Genomic DNA, 17842 nt, shown 5'->3' with positions numbered 1-17842 from the left:
GTCACTTTTCATTGTTCCTTTTTTTTTTTTTTTTTTTTTTTTTTTTTTTTTAAAAGTCCAAATATATTTTAAGGTGTAACTGAGTTTTCACTGCCTCTTAAATAACTCACAAGTGTCAGAGCAACAGTTTCTAGAGGAACCGACTGATGGTTAAACAAGGTCAGAAGAGGAAGTGGTTAAATTTTCAGCTCCACCATGGTTCAGTGAACTACATGCTCGATACAGGAAATGCTGATCATCTGACTGCATGAAGACAGTCAAAATGGACGATGTTGCAGGCAATCCTGCAAACAATACTTTAATAGTTTCCAAATGTGGTCCAGTTTGTGGAAGACAGTTGATAATGTTTTACTTTACAAGATTTAATCAAATGATGTACAACATACACAACATTCAATGTAGACGTTCAGAGCAACAAGCAAGTCGCGTACAAAGCCACTTTGATTTTGCACAGCTCAGACTGAAATAGCATTTTACACGCTTGACCGCTCACAGATATGGAAGGCCAGAGATGTCATGTCTGAAAGTTTCTTCTGTGTTAACTTCAAAAATATTTGTGATTCTGATAAAACAAAAAAATCACGATTTGTCCTCACAAAATAATCTTCTGATTTTTAAATAAGCTTATTCAGAAACATTGCATGCCTTTTCTGGCCTTTTGTGAGGACAGAACTGTACACTAATATTTACTCTAAAATACTCAGATAAAAGATGGATTGTTTGAGGGAATGTTGTCTATAACTTGTAACCCAGGCCGGATCTGCTGATGTGGCAGAAGAGTGTCATGGCGAAACACATTCCAAGGACCTGTCAACAAACAAAAAAATGTAATTGTAAAACAAAACAGATAAACTGAACAGAAAAGAACATGCATATATCTTACAGCTGTCAACATGTAAAAACCTCAAAATCAAGATTTGTGGGAATTTATACTAATTGCAACAATTAAATTATTTAAGTACATTTGGACAGACTTACATTCTTTTTTTGGCCACTAGAGGGTGCAACACATTGAAATGTACGACCCTTTGGATTAATTAATAAAGCACTGATTTCAAAGCCACTTATTGTCACCATATAGATTTGTAAAGGCAAACAATGGTAGCAACAATTGCTGTTTTACACCTATAAGTGAGGCCAAAACATTTAGTTCGACCCCACCCCAAGACGGTAGTGGCCATAACTGTCATAATTTGGTAATGGAAGGAAGTGGTACCAGTACAAAGTCTGGACACACTGCCTCATTCATTCTTTTTTATATATATATTTCTTACTTTCTATATTGTAGATGAACACTGAAGACATAAAAACTCTGAAGTAACACATGGTAAAATATGTTAACCATGTTTACCAAAGTAAAATATGTTTTATATTTTAGATTATTTTCTTTTCTCTCAATCAGCTTCATGAGGTCATCGCCTGGATGATTATTTCTTGTCTACTGAATGTATTTGAGCTGTTGTTCAGAGGTCGTGTTGGCATGCAGTAAATGGCTCTATTCATCACTGTCTTTATGAGACGCAGAGAAGGTGAACAGATGGTATCTGCATGTGTGGTTCCCACTATGGAACACAGAAAAGGAGGTGTCGTAGTTTGGGAGGTGCTTTGCTAGTGGAGATTTATTTATTAAAATTCAAGACCAGCATAGCTGCTATAGCATTCGGCAGTGGGACTATTTGTTTTCCAACAGGGTAATGACAAAGCCTCCAGGGTGGGTTTCCACTAACTCCATAGGGTCCGGTTCTGTCTGGGACTGTCTGGGTCTTTAGCAGCTAAATGGTCCAGCATGTTCACTAACAAGTTACTAATTTTGTCAGCTAGTCACTAACAATTGGTGAAAATATTTAGTCAAAAATGGATACCCTCTGCTGCTGCTGCTGAAAACAACACTGAGAGCATAAGTGGGGATTGGACAACTAAAACAATTAGCTAAAAGAGACAAGGAAATCCTAAATTAGCTAAGAGTTTTATTTACATGAAAGTAGGCCTAAAACAGTGTGAGCAACCATGGCTGCCTTTGCCTTCGATATTCTGTAACTCTTTATAAAGATTGACTCATGTTTGGTTGTGCCTAAATGTCAACCTTTGATATACAAACTCATGCACACTTATACGAAACATTCATGTTCAAGTTTGAAGATCCCTGCAGGCATACAAGGAGAAAACCAAGACTAAATTTGTCGCTTTAAAGAGCAACAAATAGTTTGAAGATTTTTTGATAAAGCATCTAAGAGGTCAGGTAAAGTATTATAAATGGGTTTTTATTATAAAAAGGTTTGTGGGTAAAGGGGTGAAATTCAGGACTTTTACCCAGGACACTGGGGTCTGTGTCCTGTGGCCAGTACTCGAGTTGAGGGGGGATGGGGGCATCCCCCCTGTGGGGAAAAATGGTCAAAATCATCCCTCTTCTAAAATGGTCATCCCTTCTTATGTCAGCGGTTTTCAAAGTGTGAGGCGCGCCTCCCCTGGGGGGCGCCAGAGGACTTCAGGGGAGGAGCGGCGGGGAAAAAAATAAAGATATATCTTATCCACAAAACGACACAGTATGTCCAGCGCGAAGAAACGCTGCTAATGTCTCCTGCTATGTCTCTGCTTTAGTTTGAATCAGTCAATCAATCACTCCTGGTTGTTACATAAAGACAAAGAGGCTTTGACAGTGAAGTGAGACCTCTTGGTGCGATATACTACCTTTGGGTTTACTTCATTCTGGATCGTCATTGGTGGGTCAAAGGTGAATGTGGGCGGTACTAATAGATTCTCCTGACTCTGATTGGTCGACAGGTGACAGGTGTCAATCATCCACACTCTGTGTTGTTTTAGTCTTAGCAGCACCGCTAGGTGCTACCTGCTGCTTCGTATTCTTTAATACCGCTTGTTTCAAACATCGCGTCGTCTTAAAACTCGAAGTCTTCTTTCCTCCTCCTTAAATTGTGTTTTTTTAAGTGAAGATGTTTTTTTTTAACAAAAATGTGTTTAAATGTATTTAAATATGTTTAAAAACACACAAAGATGTTAAAAACATACACAAAGTTGTGTTAAAAAAATATTTGAGCACATTCACAAATAAAGATATTTAAAATGTTTTTACAAATATGTTTAAAAAAAGATGTGAATGACATGATGTCCATAGTTAAGTGGTTATTGTTTCTTTCCGATAAATAGCATTGTCTTGTGCAGGCCATGCAACTGAGAATGCAAGCTATGAATCAGATGGGATTTAGGATTTGCCATGTCTAGCAAGTCACCCTAAAATTGACTAGAATGCAGGAAATTGCATCTGCCCCCCTAGTTTCATCCCCCCTAGTTTCATTTTACAACTCGACTACTGCCTGTGGCCCTTTGCAGTTCTGCCAGAGCACAATTCATGTGCTTAGATTTCAGTTAACAAGTTAACAAAGACTGTTTTCCTTGCAACTTGGTGGTGACATTCAAGTATTTCATATAGTGAATTAAAAAATCCCATCAGTTTACCTCGACGATGCAGAGAACGATGACAGAAATCCCAGTGGTGAGGAAATTTTCCTCAAAGAAGGTCTTCAACTTTGCCAAACATCCCTGGAAACAAGGAGCATAAAGTTGAAATTATCTGCAACCAACAGTCAAATGCAATAAAAAATCAACCATGTATCATTTCAAATGCAGCAGTACATCACACCAAGCCTTAAACCAGGGTGTTCTCAGGGTAACACTGTGTGTCTACCGTTTTCCTGTAGTTGTCGCCGTTACATTTAGTGACACAGCAAGATTCAGGCACATTGCCTTCCCAGTCTGTCACATTTTTGACTCCACAGCAATCAAGCTGAAAGAAATAATTGAGATAATTGAAATATGAAAGCAACAATACCAGACTGAGATTACTTTGCTCTCATCCATACGCCTTTTGTGTGTGTCATTAGCTGCTGTCGGTTCCTCTCTGCTCTGATACGCTTACCTGCTCCTGAATCAGGTCCCAGTCACTCAAATCTGTAGAATTTCTAGCCTTCTCCAAACCCTCGTTGAGATCTTTTTGCACCAGTTCAGCAATCTGAATAGTGAGGTAAAATTAGTACATTGTACAAACTGTACAGTGTGCAGGGTACAGATGGATGCAACCCTACCTCTCCCTCATACACGAGCAGCAAGCATGCAACAGTCAGCTCCACCAGCATCAGAAAGAAGAGCAGCAGAAAGAACTGTAAAGAGAGAGCATTCAGATATGTGACACTACGTCATATTTACAGAAACGAAAGGAAAATTCCACTTCACTTCAGCTTGGGTTATACAGAAAGTTTCTACAGTCTCAATTACTCTGGATAATCCACATAACACACTGCCAGCAGTTGAACATGGAACGACTTTCTCAAGAAAAAGTAGTCCCAAATTATATATTAGGTTGTATTAAGGAGACTGCACAAACAATATCACATAGTTTTGAATAGCTGATCATGAGAGGTTAGCAGACAGATCAGGACAACAGCCAGAGCTGCCAGGTGTCCGTGTGGATTGTACCGTCAGGAGGAGGCAGCGGTTCTCCTTCAGAGCTCCCAGGAAGCCCAGGAAGGAAACGCAGGTGATCACGATGCCACTGATCAGCAACATGTTGGCCAAGTTGAAGTTGGCCAAAGTCGGAGTGAGTGCGGCCATCCTGAAATTAATCATCATGTACACGCCGAAACCCAGCACGGCCACCCCACACATCTGACGGGAGAAAACACACGCTTCAGTCAGCACAGTTTGTTCACTGCACAGCACCATCAGTACATTACATTACATTTAATTAAAAACTTTAGTTACTTTACAAATGAAGTTACAATACAAAACCCACATTAAGTTTATAAAATCCACTGCATTGCAGTAAGTCGACAACAGTACAGTGCTTCAACTCAATCAGCTGCTTCTTACACATAACTGCATCATAACTCTTCATAATGAGTACTTTCACTTTACATACTTATGCTGTATATACATATATAATTCACTGCTTAAGTTTTTACTGAAGAACCGAACTGACTAAAGACCACTGACTTTTTTTCTTATTTCAGATCTTTTTTTCAGTAGGTTCAGCCATGTTTGCGTTTTCAGTGGCAGAGTCGACATTTAAACCATTTCTCCAACACTTTAACTTACTTACTTGCTTACTAGTTTAAAGGTCCAGTGTGTAGAATTTAGTTGCATCTAGTGGTCTAATTGCAGTATTGCAATCTCCTCACATCACCCTCACCTTCTTGGTCTAAAATAGAAACAACACTTGACCTTGTCTAGAGTCACTATTTAGTTTGTCTGTTCTGGGCTACTGTAGAAACATGGTGTTTCAACATGGCTGCCTCCATGAAAAAGGACCCACTCCTACTGTAGATATTAAAGGATCATTTTTAAGTGCCTTATTCTGAAAATCTTAGACACTGGACCTTTAACACTATTTTACATAGATGGTTATTTATTAGATCATAATTTCTATTAGTAGATGAACTACATACAACTGTATAAGGACATCCCTGTTTTTAAAGGTAACAACATGTACCATAATGACCTCTGAGTGTGATGCTGGATGATTGAGACATACGTACAAAACAAAGGAAGTTGGCAGCACACATGGTGAGCTTTAGACACTTGAGGCAGCCTTGAGCCATCCTGTAACTTGTCTGATCAGACCTGCGACAAGAAACAAACAAACCAAACATCATATATTTCATCTGAACTGAACAGAGGAAGCCAATGTGATCTGAACTCATACAGCAACATATTATTTTAGACCTTTGGTTTCTGTGTGTGTGTGTGTGTGTGTGTGTGTGTGTGTGTGTGTGCGTGCATGACAAAACATCATGGCATGACACATCTCACTTCCTGTGTTTTTTCTCAGTTTACAAGACTAGAGTGATTTAGGTTTGTTGAACATGAAGTATTATATACATATATATAGATGGTGCTGATGACATCACAGGGTTTATAATTGGCATTTCCGATGACATCACAGCAATTTGTTGGTCTGCTGTGGAAATACTACAAGTTTCCCAAATACATTAGTTAAATACTTCTCGGAACTCTCACCATAAGTTGAAAATGTTACTTTAATCAAACTGTTGATATGTTTAGAACTGATCTTTGCTGTAAGAATGATTAATAAAACATTACTGTATATCATTTTGTTAATGTTAAATCTTTAGCAGTTTAACAGTACTAAACTACAGCCATTGTTGTTCAATTGGAAAGTGTATCTTTACATAGTAATACATACACATATACATATATATTTCAGCTCAGCTGACCAATTTTAAGGTCTTTTTGTTTGTCTTTCACTGTCTTCACTGGGTCTTCCTTCTTTACGAATATTCTCAGGAGATATAGCATCAACACATTTATGAAAACAAGAGGGAATAGTGTGAGTGAAACAGACAAAAAATTTGACCAGGTACTCAAAAGAAACTAATAAAGATGAGGAGTAAAGTTTAGGTCTTACCTGTTTGGGAGAATATAATCTGCGTGTCTCTGTTTTCAGAGTTGGATTTAGTGAACTTTGCTGTTGCTTACACTTCCCCTTCTCATCGAGCTGTGAGCCGTGTAAGAGCTTCGTGGGGCTTTCAGCACCTCCCTCTCACTTCCTCTTTCTCAACGTTAGCTGCACGGAAAATGTATGACTGAGAAAGTGCAGCGGGGGACAAACCAGAATAACAGCAGCAGAGACAGAAGGGGCATGTCTGTGACACATGCACATACAGTATATTTAGACAACATGTACCTTCAGAAATAAAGCATTCTGAAACTCACTGTGGTAACAGGCTGGGAGGGAGGGGGCCTCTAACATCTAAATATTGTATGTATAAAAATACTCATGCTGAGATAAACCCAAAAAAACTCACACACAGCAGGTCAAAACCTATTGAAACACAAACTTACAGATAAAATAATAACTCCTGAATAACAACCAGAGCAGTGGGGGTTGGTGGGACCACTGTCGGTTGGTACGTTTAAAGTAAAAGGTTTCAGAAGAAACAGATGTCATAAGTGATGCTTGAGGTGTTCTGTTGTATGTTTAGTCACAGAACAACATTCACTTTGATGATGATGATTTGTGTATCTGCTTCAAAACTTAACAGATCCTTCCTTGGTGCGTGCATCACCCTAACACCAAGATTCAAACTAACAGCACCGCAAGCATAATCTCCTTGGTAATAATTATAACACATATGAGATGAATGTGTCAGAGAAGAATCATATATCTGTTGATTGAAAGCAAAAGCTGTACAGCTAACAGATGGAGATTCACCACCAAGCATCATTAGATTGAGCTGTGTTTGCCAGATGACTGATCATCGTTTCAATTTGACATGGGGACCACACCCTGCTGATGGAGCACTGGATAGTTGCACTATGCAAAGTGGTAAAGTAACACACACACAGACACACACACACACACAGGCTGTTTGTATATATAGATGCGTACCACTTTAAATGATTTGGGTCTTAGTTTGTGTTTTCCGGTTAGCTTGAGGCTTCCTGTGTTTCTTTTAGCCATATATCTGAGGCCTGTTCCAGAAAGCAAGTTTAAAACAAAGAGTTGATGAAGCTCGTTTTCAACTCCAGAGCAGTTGATCAAAGCTGTTCAACCAAGTCTAGGGCTACGATCGTATACCAAAAAAAAATTTTTTTTGGTTAGGACAGTTCCTAACTGAGTGAAACGACTCTGGCATTCTGACATCAGAACTGTTTCTCCATCGAGTCTTTTTGACTGACAGCTGATCCAGCTGTGATCAGAAACACTTCACATGGTGCTTCAGTGCTTTCCTCCTCATCTAGTGGTTTCTTTGGGAAATAACTGGATGTGCCACTGTTAATGTTCACAGCTTCATTCATGCATTTATTAATTGTTCATCACTGTATTCATTGTATTTATTCATGTATTTATTGTATGTTTAGTAGTTATTAGTTGTATTAGTTGTTGTAAATTAGGCTTCTGTCCAGTCAAAATGGCTGCGAGGCTAATGACAGGGGATTTGTTCATTTTGTAGCTTGTAGCATGTATCTAACTTCAGTGGATCATAACATATTGGTTATGAAATTAATCTGCAGACAAAGGCCAAAATGTGGCCTGCAACAGACATAGTAAGTGAAGTTTTTAGCCTTGTTGATCACTTGTGGCTCCTACCACTGGCTGGCTGACAGTCAGTATAAAATAGAAAAGTCAGTCAAAAGCCAATCACTATAAAGTTCAGTTTACAACACGGCTGAATAAAACTTCCTGGAATATTTAGCTTTCTTAATCATAGATTAAGAAAACTAAATATTCCACATCCATATCAGAAAAAAACAGTAATGTCACTAGAGGGAGTTGTGGGGGTTGTAATGTGATATGTAATATATTTTGAAACATTGGTGTTAAAGTCGATATTTGGCATTGACTGCCTAAAAAAAAGAAAAACATCAAACTGCTCTGCTAAAAACAGAGAAATGTTGATGTTATTGTAAAATGATAGAAAGCGGAACAGCATTACCTGTTACCTCTCTCTCTCTTTCTATTTCATACATAGATTATATATACACACACACACACACACACACACACACACACACACACACAGTATACATCAAGGTATTCTGTAGAATATTCCATGTCTTTGTGACATCATCATTCTAGAATCTTATCAGAACCTTATATAACAGGCTGAGACACAGCTTCAGAAGTGAAATGTAGTTGGACTGGACATTTGGACAGCTGTAAAGAGATTCAACGGCAGATGGACAGATGGACAGATGGACAAGATTCAACAGCAAGAAGGTCCAAATCACTGACAAGGATTTCAGTAAGCTCAAATATTTATTAGCATTCATTTTGTGGGGTTTTGAATGTTCATACACTGGGGTTCACCCCGGTGGACAAGAGGGTAGCCTCTCTTCGCCTTCAGGTGGGGGGACGGGTCCTGACTGTCGTCTGTGCCTATGCACCGAACGGCAGTTCGGAGTACCAACCCTTTTTGGGGTCTTTGGAGGGGGTGCTGGAGAGCGCTCCCTCTGGGGACTCCCTCGTCCTCCTCGGGGTCTTCAATGCTCGCAGCGACAGTGAGACCTGGAGGGGCGTGATTGGGGGGAACGGCCCCCCTGATCTGAACCCGAGCGGTGCTCTGTTATTGGACTTCTGTGCTCGTCATGGATTGTCCATAAGGAACACCATGTTCAAACATAAGGGTGTCCATATGTGCACTTGGCACCAGGACGCCCTTGGCCGCAGTTCAATGATCGACTTTGTGGTCGTGACGTCTGACTTGCGGCCACATGTTTTGGACACTCGGGTGAAGAGAGGGGCGGAGCTGTCAAGTGATCACCACCTGGTGGTGAGTTGGCTCCGATGGTGGGGGAGGATGGCGGTCAGACCTGGCAGGCCCAAAAGTTCTGTGCGGGTTTGCTGGGAACGTCTTGCTGAATCTCCGGTCAGAAAGAGCTTCAACTCGCACCTCTGGAAGAGCTTCACCCACGTCCCGGGGGAGGCCGGGGACATTGAGTCCGATTGGACCTTGTTCCGTGCCTCCATTGTTGAGGCAGCTGACCAGAGCTGTGGCCGTAAGGTAGTCGGTGCCTGTTGCGGCGACGGCCCCCGAACCCGCTGGACACCGTCGGTCAGGGACACCGTCAAGCTGAAGAAGGAGTCCTACAGAACCTTTTTGGCCTGTGGGGCTCCTGAAGCAGCTGACAGGTATCGACGTGCCAAGCAGAGGGCGACCTCGGCGGTTGCGGAGGCAAAAACTTGGGCGTGGGAGGAGTTTGGTGAGGCCTTTCAAACGGCTTCAAGGAGGTTCTGGACCACCATCCGGCGACTCGGGCGGGGGAAAAAGTGCACTGTCAACACTGTGTTCAGTGGGGACGGGGTGCTGACTTCGACTGGGGACGTCTTGGGTCGGGTCGGTGCTGACCCGTGGTGGTCGCCTATCTCTGGGGGTGGATGAGGTCCGCCCGCAGTTCCTTAAGTTCCTTCTCTGGATGTTGTGGGGCTGTCTTGGTTGACACATCTCTGCAACATCGCGTGGACATCGGGGGCAGTGCCTCTGGACTTGCAGACCGGGGTGGTGGTTCCTCTCTTCAAAAAGGGGGACTGGAGGGTGTGCTCCAACTATAGGGGGATCACACTCCTCAGCCTCCCCAGGAAGGTCTTTTCGGGGGTCCTGGAGAGGAGGGTCCACAAGATTGTCGAACCTCGGATTCAGGAGGATCAGTGTGGTTTTCGTCCTGGTCGTGGAACTGTGGACCAGCTCTATACCCTCCTGGAGGGTGCATGGGAGTTCGCCCAACCAGTCTACATGTCCTTTGTGGACGTGCAGAAGGCTCGACCGTGTCCCTCGGGGAGTCCTGTGGCTGGGTGATCCGGGAGTATGGGGTTCCGGACCCACTAATATGGGCCATCCATTCCCTGTACTCCTTACACAACCAGATGGTATACTCAGCAGTACACATATGTACTACACACATAGACAGTATCCTCAGCAGTACACATATTTAATACACATTGAGACAGTATACTTAGCAGTACACATATATATTACACAATCGGACGGTATAGTTAGCAGTACACAAGTTTACTAAAAACACAGAGAGACAGACAGACAGACAGACAGAGACACAGACAGACATGAAGACAGACAGAGAGACGTGCAGACAAACAGACAGATACACAGACAGACAGACAGACAGACAGACAGACAGAGACCCTGACAGACTGACAAGACAGTGAGATAGACAGTGAGATAGACAGAGACATAGACAACGAAACAGGCACCCTGACAGACAGAGACAGACAGACAGACAGACAGACAGACAGACAGAGACACAGGCAGACACCCAGACAGACAGACAGACAGACACACACACACAGACACCCAGAAACACACACTCCCACCCAGACAGACAGACACCCAGACAGACACCCAAACAAACAGAGCCAGACAGACAGACAGAGACACAGACACACAGAGACACACACAGACACTCAGACAGACACCCAGACAGACACACACAAACAGATGGAGACACAGACAAAAAGACATACACCCGGACTAATAGGCAGAGATACAGACAGACAGACAGACAGACAGACAGACAGACACCCAAATAGACAGACATCCAGACAGACACTGAAACAGACAGACAGACACCCAGACAGACAGAGACACAGACAGACAGACAGAAAAACACAGACAGTATACTCAGCAGTACACATATTTACTACACAGACAGACAGACAGACAGAGAGACGTGCAGACAAACAGACAGATACACAGACAGACAGACAGAGACCCTGACAAACTGACAGACAGACAGACACACAGACAGACAGTGAGATAGACAGAGACATAGACAACGAAACAGGCACCCAGACAGACAGAGACAGACAGACAGACAGACAGACAGACAGACAGACAGACAGACAGACAGACAGACAGAGACACGGAATGACACCCAAACAGACAGACACCCAGACAGACACCCAAACAAACAGAGCCAGACACACAGACAGAGACACAGACACACAGAGACACAGACAGACACTCAGACAGACACCCAGACAGACACACACAGACCCAAACAGATGGAGACACAGACAAAAAGACATACACCTGGACTAATAGGCAGAGATACAGACAGACAGACAGACAGACAGACAGAGACACAGACAGACATGAAGACAGACAGAGAGACGTGCAGACAAACAGACAGATACACAGACAGACAGACAGACAGACAGACAGAGACCCTGACAAACTGACAGACACACAGACAGACAGTGAGATAGACAGAGACATAGACAACGAAACAGGCACCCAGACAGACAGAGACAGACAGACAGACACCCAAACAAACAGAGCCGAACACCCAGACAGAGACACAGACACACAGAGACACAGACAGACACTCAGACAGACACCCAAACAGACACACACAGACCCAAACAGATGGAGACACAGACAAAAAGACATACACCCGGACTAATAGGCAGAGATACAGACAGACAGACAGACAGACAGACAGACAGACAGACAGAGACCCAAACAGACAAACAGAGACACAGACAGACAGACCGACACAGACAGACACCCAGACAGAGACACAGACACCCAGAAAAAGACACAGACAGGTAGACAGACACACCCGGGCAGACAGACAGACACCCAAACACACACAGACCCAAACAGATGGAGACACAGACAAAAAGACATACACCCGGACTAATAGACAGACAGACAGACAGACAGACAGACAGCCAAATAGACAGACATCCAGACAGACACTGAAACAGACAGACACCCAGACAGACAGAGACACAGACAGACAAACAGAGACACAGACAGACAGACAGAAAAACACAGACAGTATACTCAGCAGTACACATATTTACTACACAGACAGACAGACAGACAGACAGAGAGACGTGCAGACAAACAGAGACACAGACAGACAGACACAGAGACACAGACAGACACCCAGAAAAAGACACAGACAGGTAGACAGACACACCCAGTCAGACAGTCACCCAAACAGACAGAGACACAGAATGATACCCAAACAGAAAGAGACACGGAATGACACCCAAACAGACAGACACCCAGACAGACACCCAAACAAACAGAGCCAGACACTCAGACAGACACCCAGACAGACACACACAGACCCAAACAGATGGAGACACAGACAAAAAGACATACACCCGGACTAATAGGCAGAGAGACAGACAGACAGACAGACAGACAGACAGACAGACACCCAAATAGACAGACATCCAGACAGACACTGAAACAGACAGACAGACACAGACCCAAACAGACAGACAAACACAGGCAGAGACACAGACAAAAGGACATACACCCAGACCGATAGACAGAGACACAGACACCCTGACAGACAGACAGACAGACAGACACCCAGACAGACAAACAGACAAACAGACAGACGGAGACACAGACAGACAAACAGACAGAGACACAGACAGACAGTGACACAGAGACACAGACAAACAGACAGACACCTAGACCAACAGACAGAGACCCAAACAGACAAACAGAGACACAGACAGACAGACAGACAGACACAGAGACACAGACAGACACCCAGAAAAAGACACAGACAGGTAGACCGACACACCCAGTCAGACAGACAGACACACTGACAGACAGAGACACAGACAGACACCCGGACACACAGACACCCAGACAAATAGAGACACAGCATGACACCCAAACAGACAGATACCCAGACAGACAGACAAAGACACAGGCAGACAAAGACACAGACGGACAGACACCCAGACAGAGACACAAATAGACACACTGACAGACAGAGACACAGACAGACACCTGGACACACAGACAGACACCCAGACAGACACCCAAACAGACAGAGACACAGACAGACACTCAGACAGACCGACAGACACCCAGACAGACACCCAAACAGACAGAGACACAGACAGACAACCAGGTAGACAAACACCCAGACAGACAGACAGACAGACAGACAGATGTAGACACAGACAGACAGAGACATAGAAAGACACCCGGATAGACAGACACGCATACAGACAGAAACCCAGACAGTCACCCAGGCAGACAGAGATACAGAAAGACACACAGAAAAAGACAGGGACAGACAGGCAGACACTAAGACAGACAGACACCAAAACAGACAGAAAGACACCAAGATAGGCAGACAGACCGTAAAACAGACAGACAGACAGACAGACAGACACCCAGACAGAGACACAGACACCCAGAAAAAGACACAGACAGGTAGACAGATACACCCAGGCAGACAGACAGACACCCAAACAGACAGAGACACAGAATGGTAACATAAATCAAAGTATAAATTAAAGCTGCAAGCAGTGATGGTCGGGCCCTCGCATATGTGCGCACATCGAAATGTGAGCATGTGGAAATGTGCATAGAGCACCATGCCCCCACCGTTTCCCCAAATTTCATAATTTTGATAACCTTTACTCAGGAAGCATATGAACACTCCTACCAAGTTTGAAGTCAATGAGGTAAAATCTCTAGGAGGAGTTTGTTCAAACATGACCCCTTCTCAACCAGGCTGAAACAGCAAAAATTACGATTTTCATTCTGAAACATCTCGCTTCCTGTTCATTGTAGCCCATTGCTCCAAGAGAGTTTTTTGTAGGTCCTGGCATGTTCTACAATTTGTCCAAGTTTCATATTTCTGTGTCCAAAACTGTGGCGGGGCTGTTCCAAAGAAAAATTCCAGGTGGCGCTATAGAGCACTTTTGCCCCGCCCCCTAATTAATTATGCAGCCGAATTGTGCATAATATTGGTCTTAACAAGCACAACAAGTTTCAGACAGCTCTGACAAAGTATATGATAGCCCCACACTTTTGCCTGAAAATCAGCAGCGTTGACTTTGACGCTCCGTCACGGCCACGCCCTGATTTTGATAACTTTTCATTGTCAAGGCCTTGAGAACACACACGCCAAGTTTCAAACACATCGGATGAAATCCCTAGGAGGAGTTTGTTCAAATGTGACCTCTGGAAATGACCCCAAAAAGACAAAAGTCCAAATTTGACAAAAATTGGACGCCGTACACTTCACTGTAGCCCGGGTCACCAAGAGAGTTTTTTGTGCGTCTGGGCATGTTACATACTCCCACCAAGTTCCGTACACGTGGATGAAACCGTGGCGAGAGGCACCGGCAAAAACGCACACCTAGGTGGCGCTGTCGAGGCATATGCGTACGTGCATGTGCGAGACCCCCAAAATACGTAATTTTACGCCTGACATGGGGGGGGTAGGCAAATTTTCATGAGTTTTCAGGGGGATATGGGCCGTCGAAAATACAATTTAATTGGTCTACTGAAGAAAAAAAAATAAAAACGAAACCTGTGTGAAACGCTGAAATTATAATGGAGAGAGAGAGAGGCAGTTAACTGGAGAGTAAATGATGTAGCTGTTCACTGTCATGATGATTCAGAGTCTGTACCATGTAGCGACGGGAGCGGCAAACACATAAAATCATAACGTGTTGCAGTTTTTGCTGTTCCTTTTGTTTTGAAATATTTAATTATCAACCAGGTATCAATGGTAATTAAAAATATACATCTAGTGGTACACTGTAAATCTCATAGATACATTTTACTTACGCTACAGATGGGATGAGACAGAGTTTAACATCTCCACTAAATGACCCATTACTTAAAACACCCAACTACTAAGGGATGATTGAAGGACATGTATATTAAAGGGTAAAATACTAACAGATTGTACAACTGTATGAAATTCAATGTGTAACATGCTTATATAGAACAGCTGGAATTAATAAAAATGACTTAGATTTAAATAATATTTTCTATTTTTAGAACAATTTGTTTGAATTCTTCGAGATACACCCAAAGACTTGAATGAATCTGCATCCAGCTCAACAATTTTGTTGGGTCTACCAGAGCTACAAATCTTCACCATTTCATCATTTTCCAGTATATACACTCTATAAATATCTGATTTATGGATGGATTTTGTCATATATTTGTACACAGGAGAGCTCATTTAGACTAAGCAGATGAATTACATTTGATTGTTCACCTACATAGACAGCAATAACTGCAAGTATAGCAAAGAGGAAAAGGTGAGGGTGGTGCCTGTGACTTGAAATACCACTAACAGAAGTGCTGCACTAGTGTTTGTGAGGATTTATTGTTTTTTTACTGTGAATTTCTTGTTTGTCAATAGTGGGAGTTTGACCATTATGCGCCAATTTGAGTTTATGGCTTGTCCAGTTTAACTTAATTGTATATGTATATGTATACACATGTGGACAAAATTGTTGGTACCCTTCGTTGAATGAAAGAAAAACTCACAATGGTCAAAGAAATAACTTGAATCTGTAAAAAGTAATAATAAATAAAAATTCTATGAAATTTAACCAATGAAAGTCAGACATTGCTTTTCAACCATGCTTCAACGGAATTATTTAAAAAAATAAACTCATGAAACAGGCCTGGACAAAAATGATGGTACCCCATAAACTTAATATTTTGTTGCACAACGTTTTGACCTTTTGAGGCAATCACTGCAATCAAACGATTCCTGTAACTGTCAATGAGACTTTTGCACCTCTCAGTAGATATTTTGGCCCACTCCTCCTGCGCAAACTGTTCCAGTTGTGTTTTGGGTCATTGTCCTGTTGCAAGACCCATGACCTGCGACTGAGACCAAGCTTTCTGACACTGGCCAGCACGTTTCTCTCTAGAATCCCTTGATAATCTTGAGAATGAATTGTACCCTGCACAGATTCAAGACACCCTGTGCCAGATGCAGCAAAGCAGCCCCAGAACATAACAGAGCCTCCTCTATGTTCATAGTAAGGACAGTGTTCTTTTCTTTATATGCTTCATTGTTTCATCTGTGAACTTAGAGTTGATGTGCCTTGCCAAAAAGTTCAATTTTTGTCTCATCTGTCCATAAGACATTCTCCCAGAAGCTGTGTGGCTTGTCAACATGTAGTTTGGCAAATTCCAGTCTGGCTTTTTTATGACTTGTTTTCAACAATGGTGTCCTCCTTGGTCGTCTCCCATAAAGTCCACTTTGGCTCAAACAACGACGGATGGTGCAATCTGACACTGATGTTCCTTGAGCTTGAAGTTCACCTTTAATCTCTTTAGAAGTTTTTCTGGGCTCTTTTGTTACCATTCGTATTATCCGTCTCCTTGATTTGTCATTAATTTTCCTCCTGCGGCCATGTCCAGGGAGGTTGGCTACAGTCCCATGGATCTTAAATTTCTGAATAATATGTGCAACTGTTGTCACAGGAAAGTCAAGCTGCTTGGAGATGGTCTTATAGCCTTTACCTTTAAGATGCTTGTCGATACTTTTCTTTCTAATGTCCCGAGACAACTCTTTCCTTTGCTTCCTCTGGTCCATGTTGAGTGTGGTACATACCATGTCACCAGACAGCAAAGTGACATATATAGGACCACTGACTGATTACTGCTTGTAGAGACCTGTGATGCTAATTAGTGGACACACCTTGAATTAACATGTCCCTTTGGTCACATTATTTTCAGTCTTTTCATTTTTGTCCAGGCCTGTTTCATGAGTTTATTTTTTTTAAATAAGTCTGTTGAAGCATGGTTAAAAAGCAATGTCTGACTTTCATTGGTTAAATTTCATAGAATTTTTATTTATTATTACTTTTTACAGATTGAAGTTATTTCTGTGATCATTGTGAGTTTTTCTTTCATTGAACGAAGGGTACCAACAATTTTGTCCACGTGTATAATCTTGGCTGGTAACGGTGTGCTGAAGAGCATCAGAGTCCGCGTGGTCCATTGTGGCTAGATCTTTCTGTGACGACAGGTGGTAAATTGGACTAAAGCGGCGGATGCTGAGTTCACAGGTGGTGACGTGTTTATTCAGTGACACACAAAAAGGGGGGAGAGGACGACGGTGGGGTAAGGGTCCGGGAGAGGAGCGGGTCCTGGAAAGGAGCGGGTGCGGGAGAGGAGCGGGTCCGGGTTGGCAGCTGCTGAGCAGGGTTAGGTGATCTGTAGCACAGGGAGCTCAGGGTCAAAAAACAAGCCAGGAACACAGGGAGGGAAAAAACACAAGAAGACCAGGAAAGCACAAGGAGTATCAAAAACACTGGAAGTACAAGTCAAATCGAAGGGGAGCCTGATAAGTTACCACGGGGGAAACTGTAAAGATCTGGCGAAGAGTGAATGGAGAACCACTGTATTTCAGCAGGAGATAATTGAAGATGAGCCTCAGGTGTGTGCTGCAGCAGCTGCCTGTGTCAGGGACCCGCCTCTAGGAGGGAGGGAGAAACACAAGGAGGGGAAGAGACAACAGGGCAGCACAGACGTGGATGTAACAA

At 42.8% G+C, this 17842-nt stretch overlaps 1 protein-coding gene across 1 annotated transcript; it reads right to left on the bottom strand.

Moving 5' to 3' along the window:
• Window positions 1-352: 352 nt before the first annotated feature.
• LOC104930862 (leukocyte surface antigen CD53-like) lies at window positions 353-6523 on the bottom strand. The gene is given in 8 exon segments (NM_001303321.1): window positions 353-807; window positions 3472-3555; window positions 3701-3799; window positions 3932-4024; window positions 4098-4172; window positions 4489-4677; window positions 5547-5631; window positions 6437-6523. Coding segments are annotated over 7 exon segments (675 nt in total). The 5' UTR covers window positions 5610-5631; window positions 6437-6523; the 3' UTR covers window positions 353-735.
• Window positions 6524-17842: the final 11319 nt, after the last annotated feature.

This window comes from Larimichthys crocea, chromosome III (genome assembly GCF_000972845.2).
Source record: "Larimichthys crocea isolate SSNF chromosome III, L_crocea_2.0, whole genome shotgun sequence".
Lineage (NCBI taxonomy): Eukaryota > Metazoa > Chordata > Actinopteri > Sciaenidae > Larimichthys > Larimichthys crocea.
This window is presented reverse-complemented; position numbering and strand designations above follow the sequence as displayed.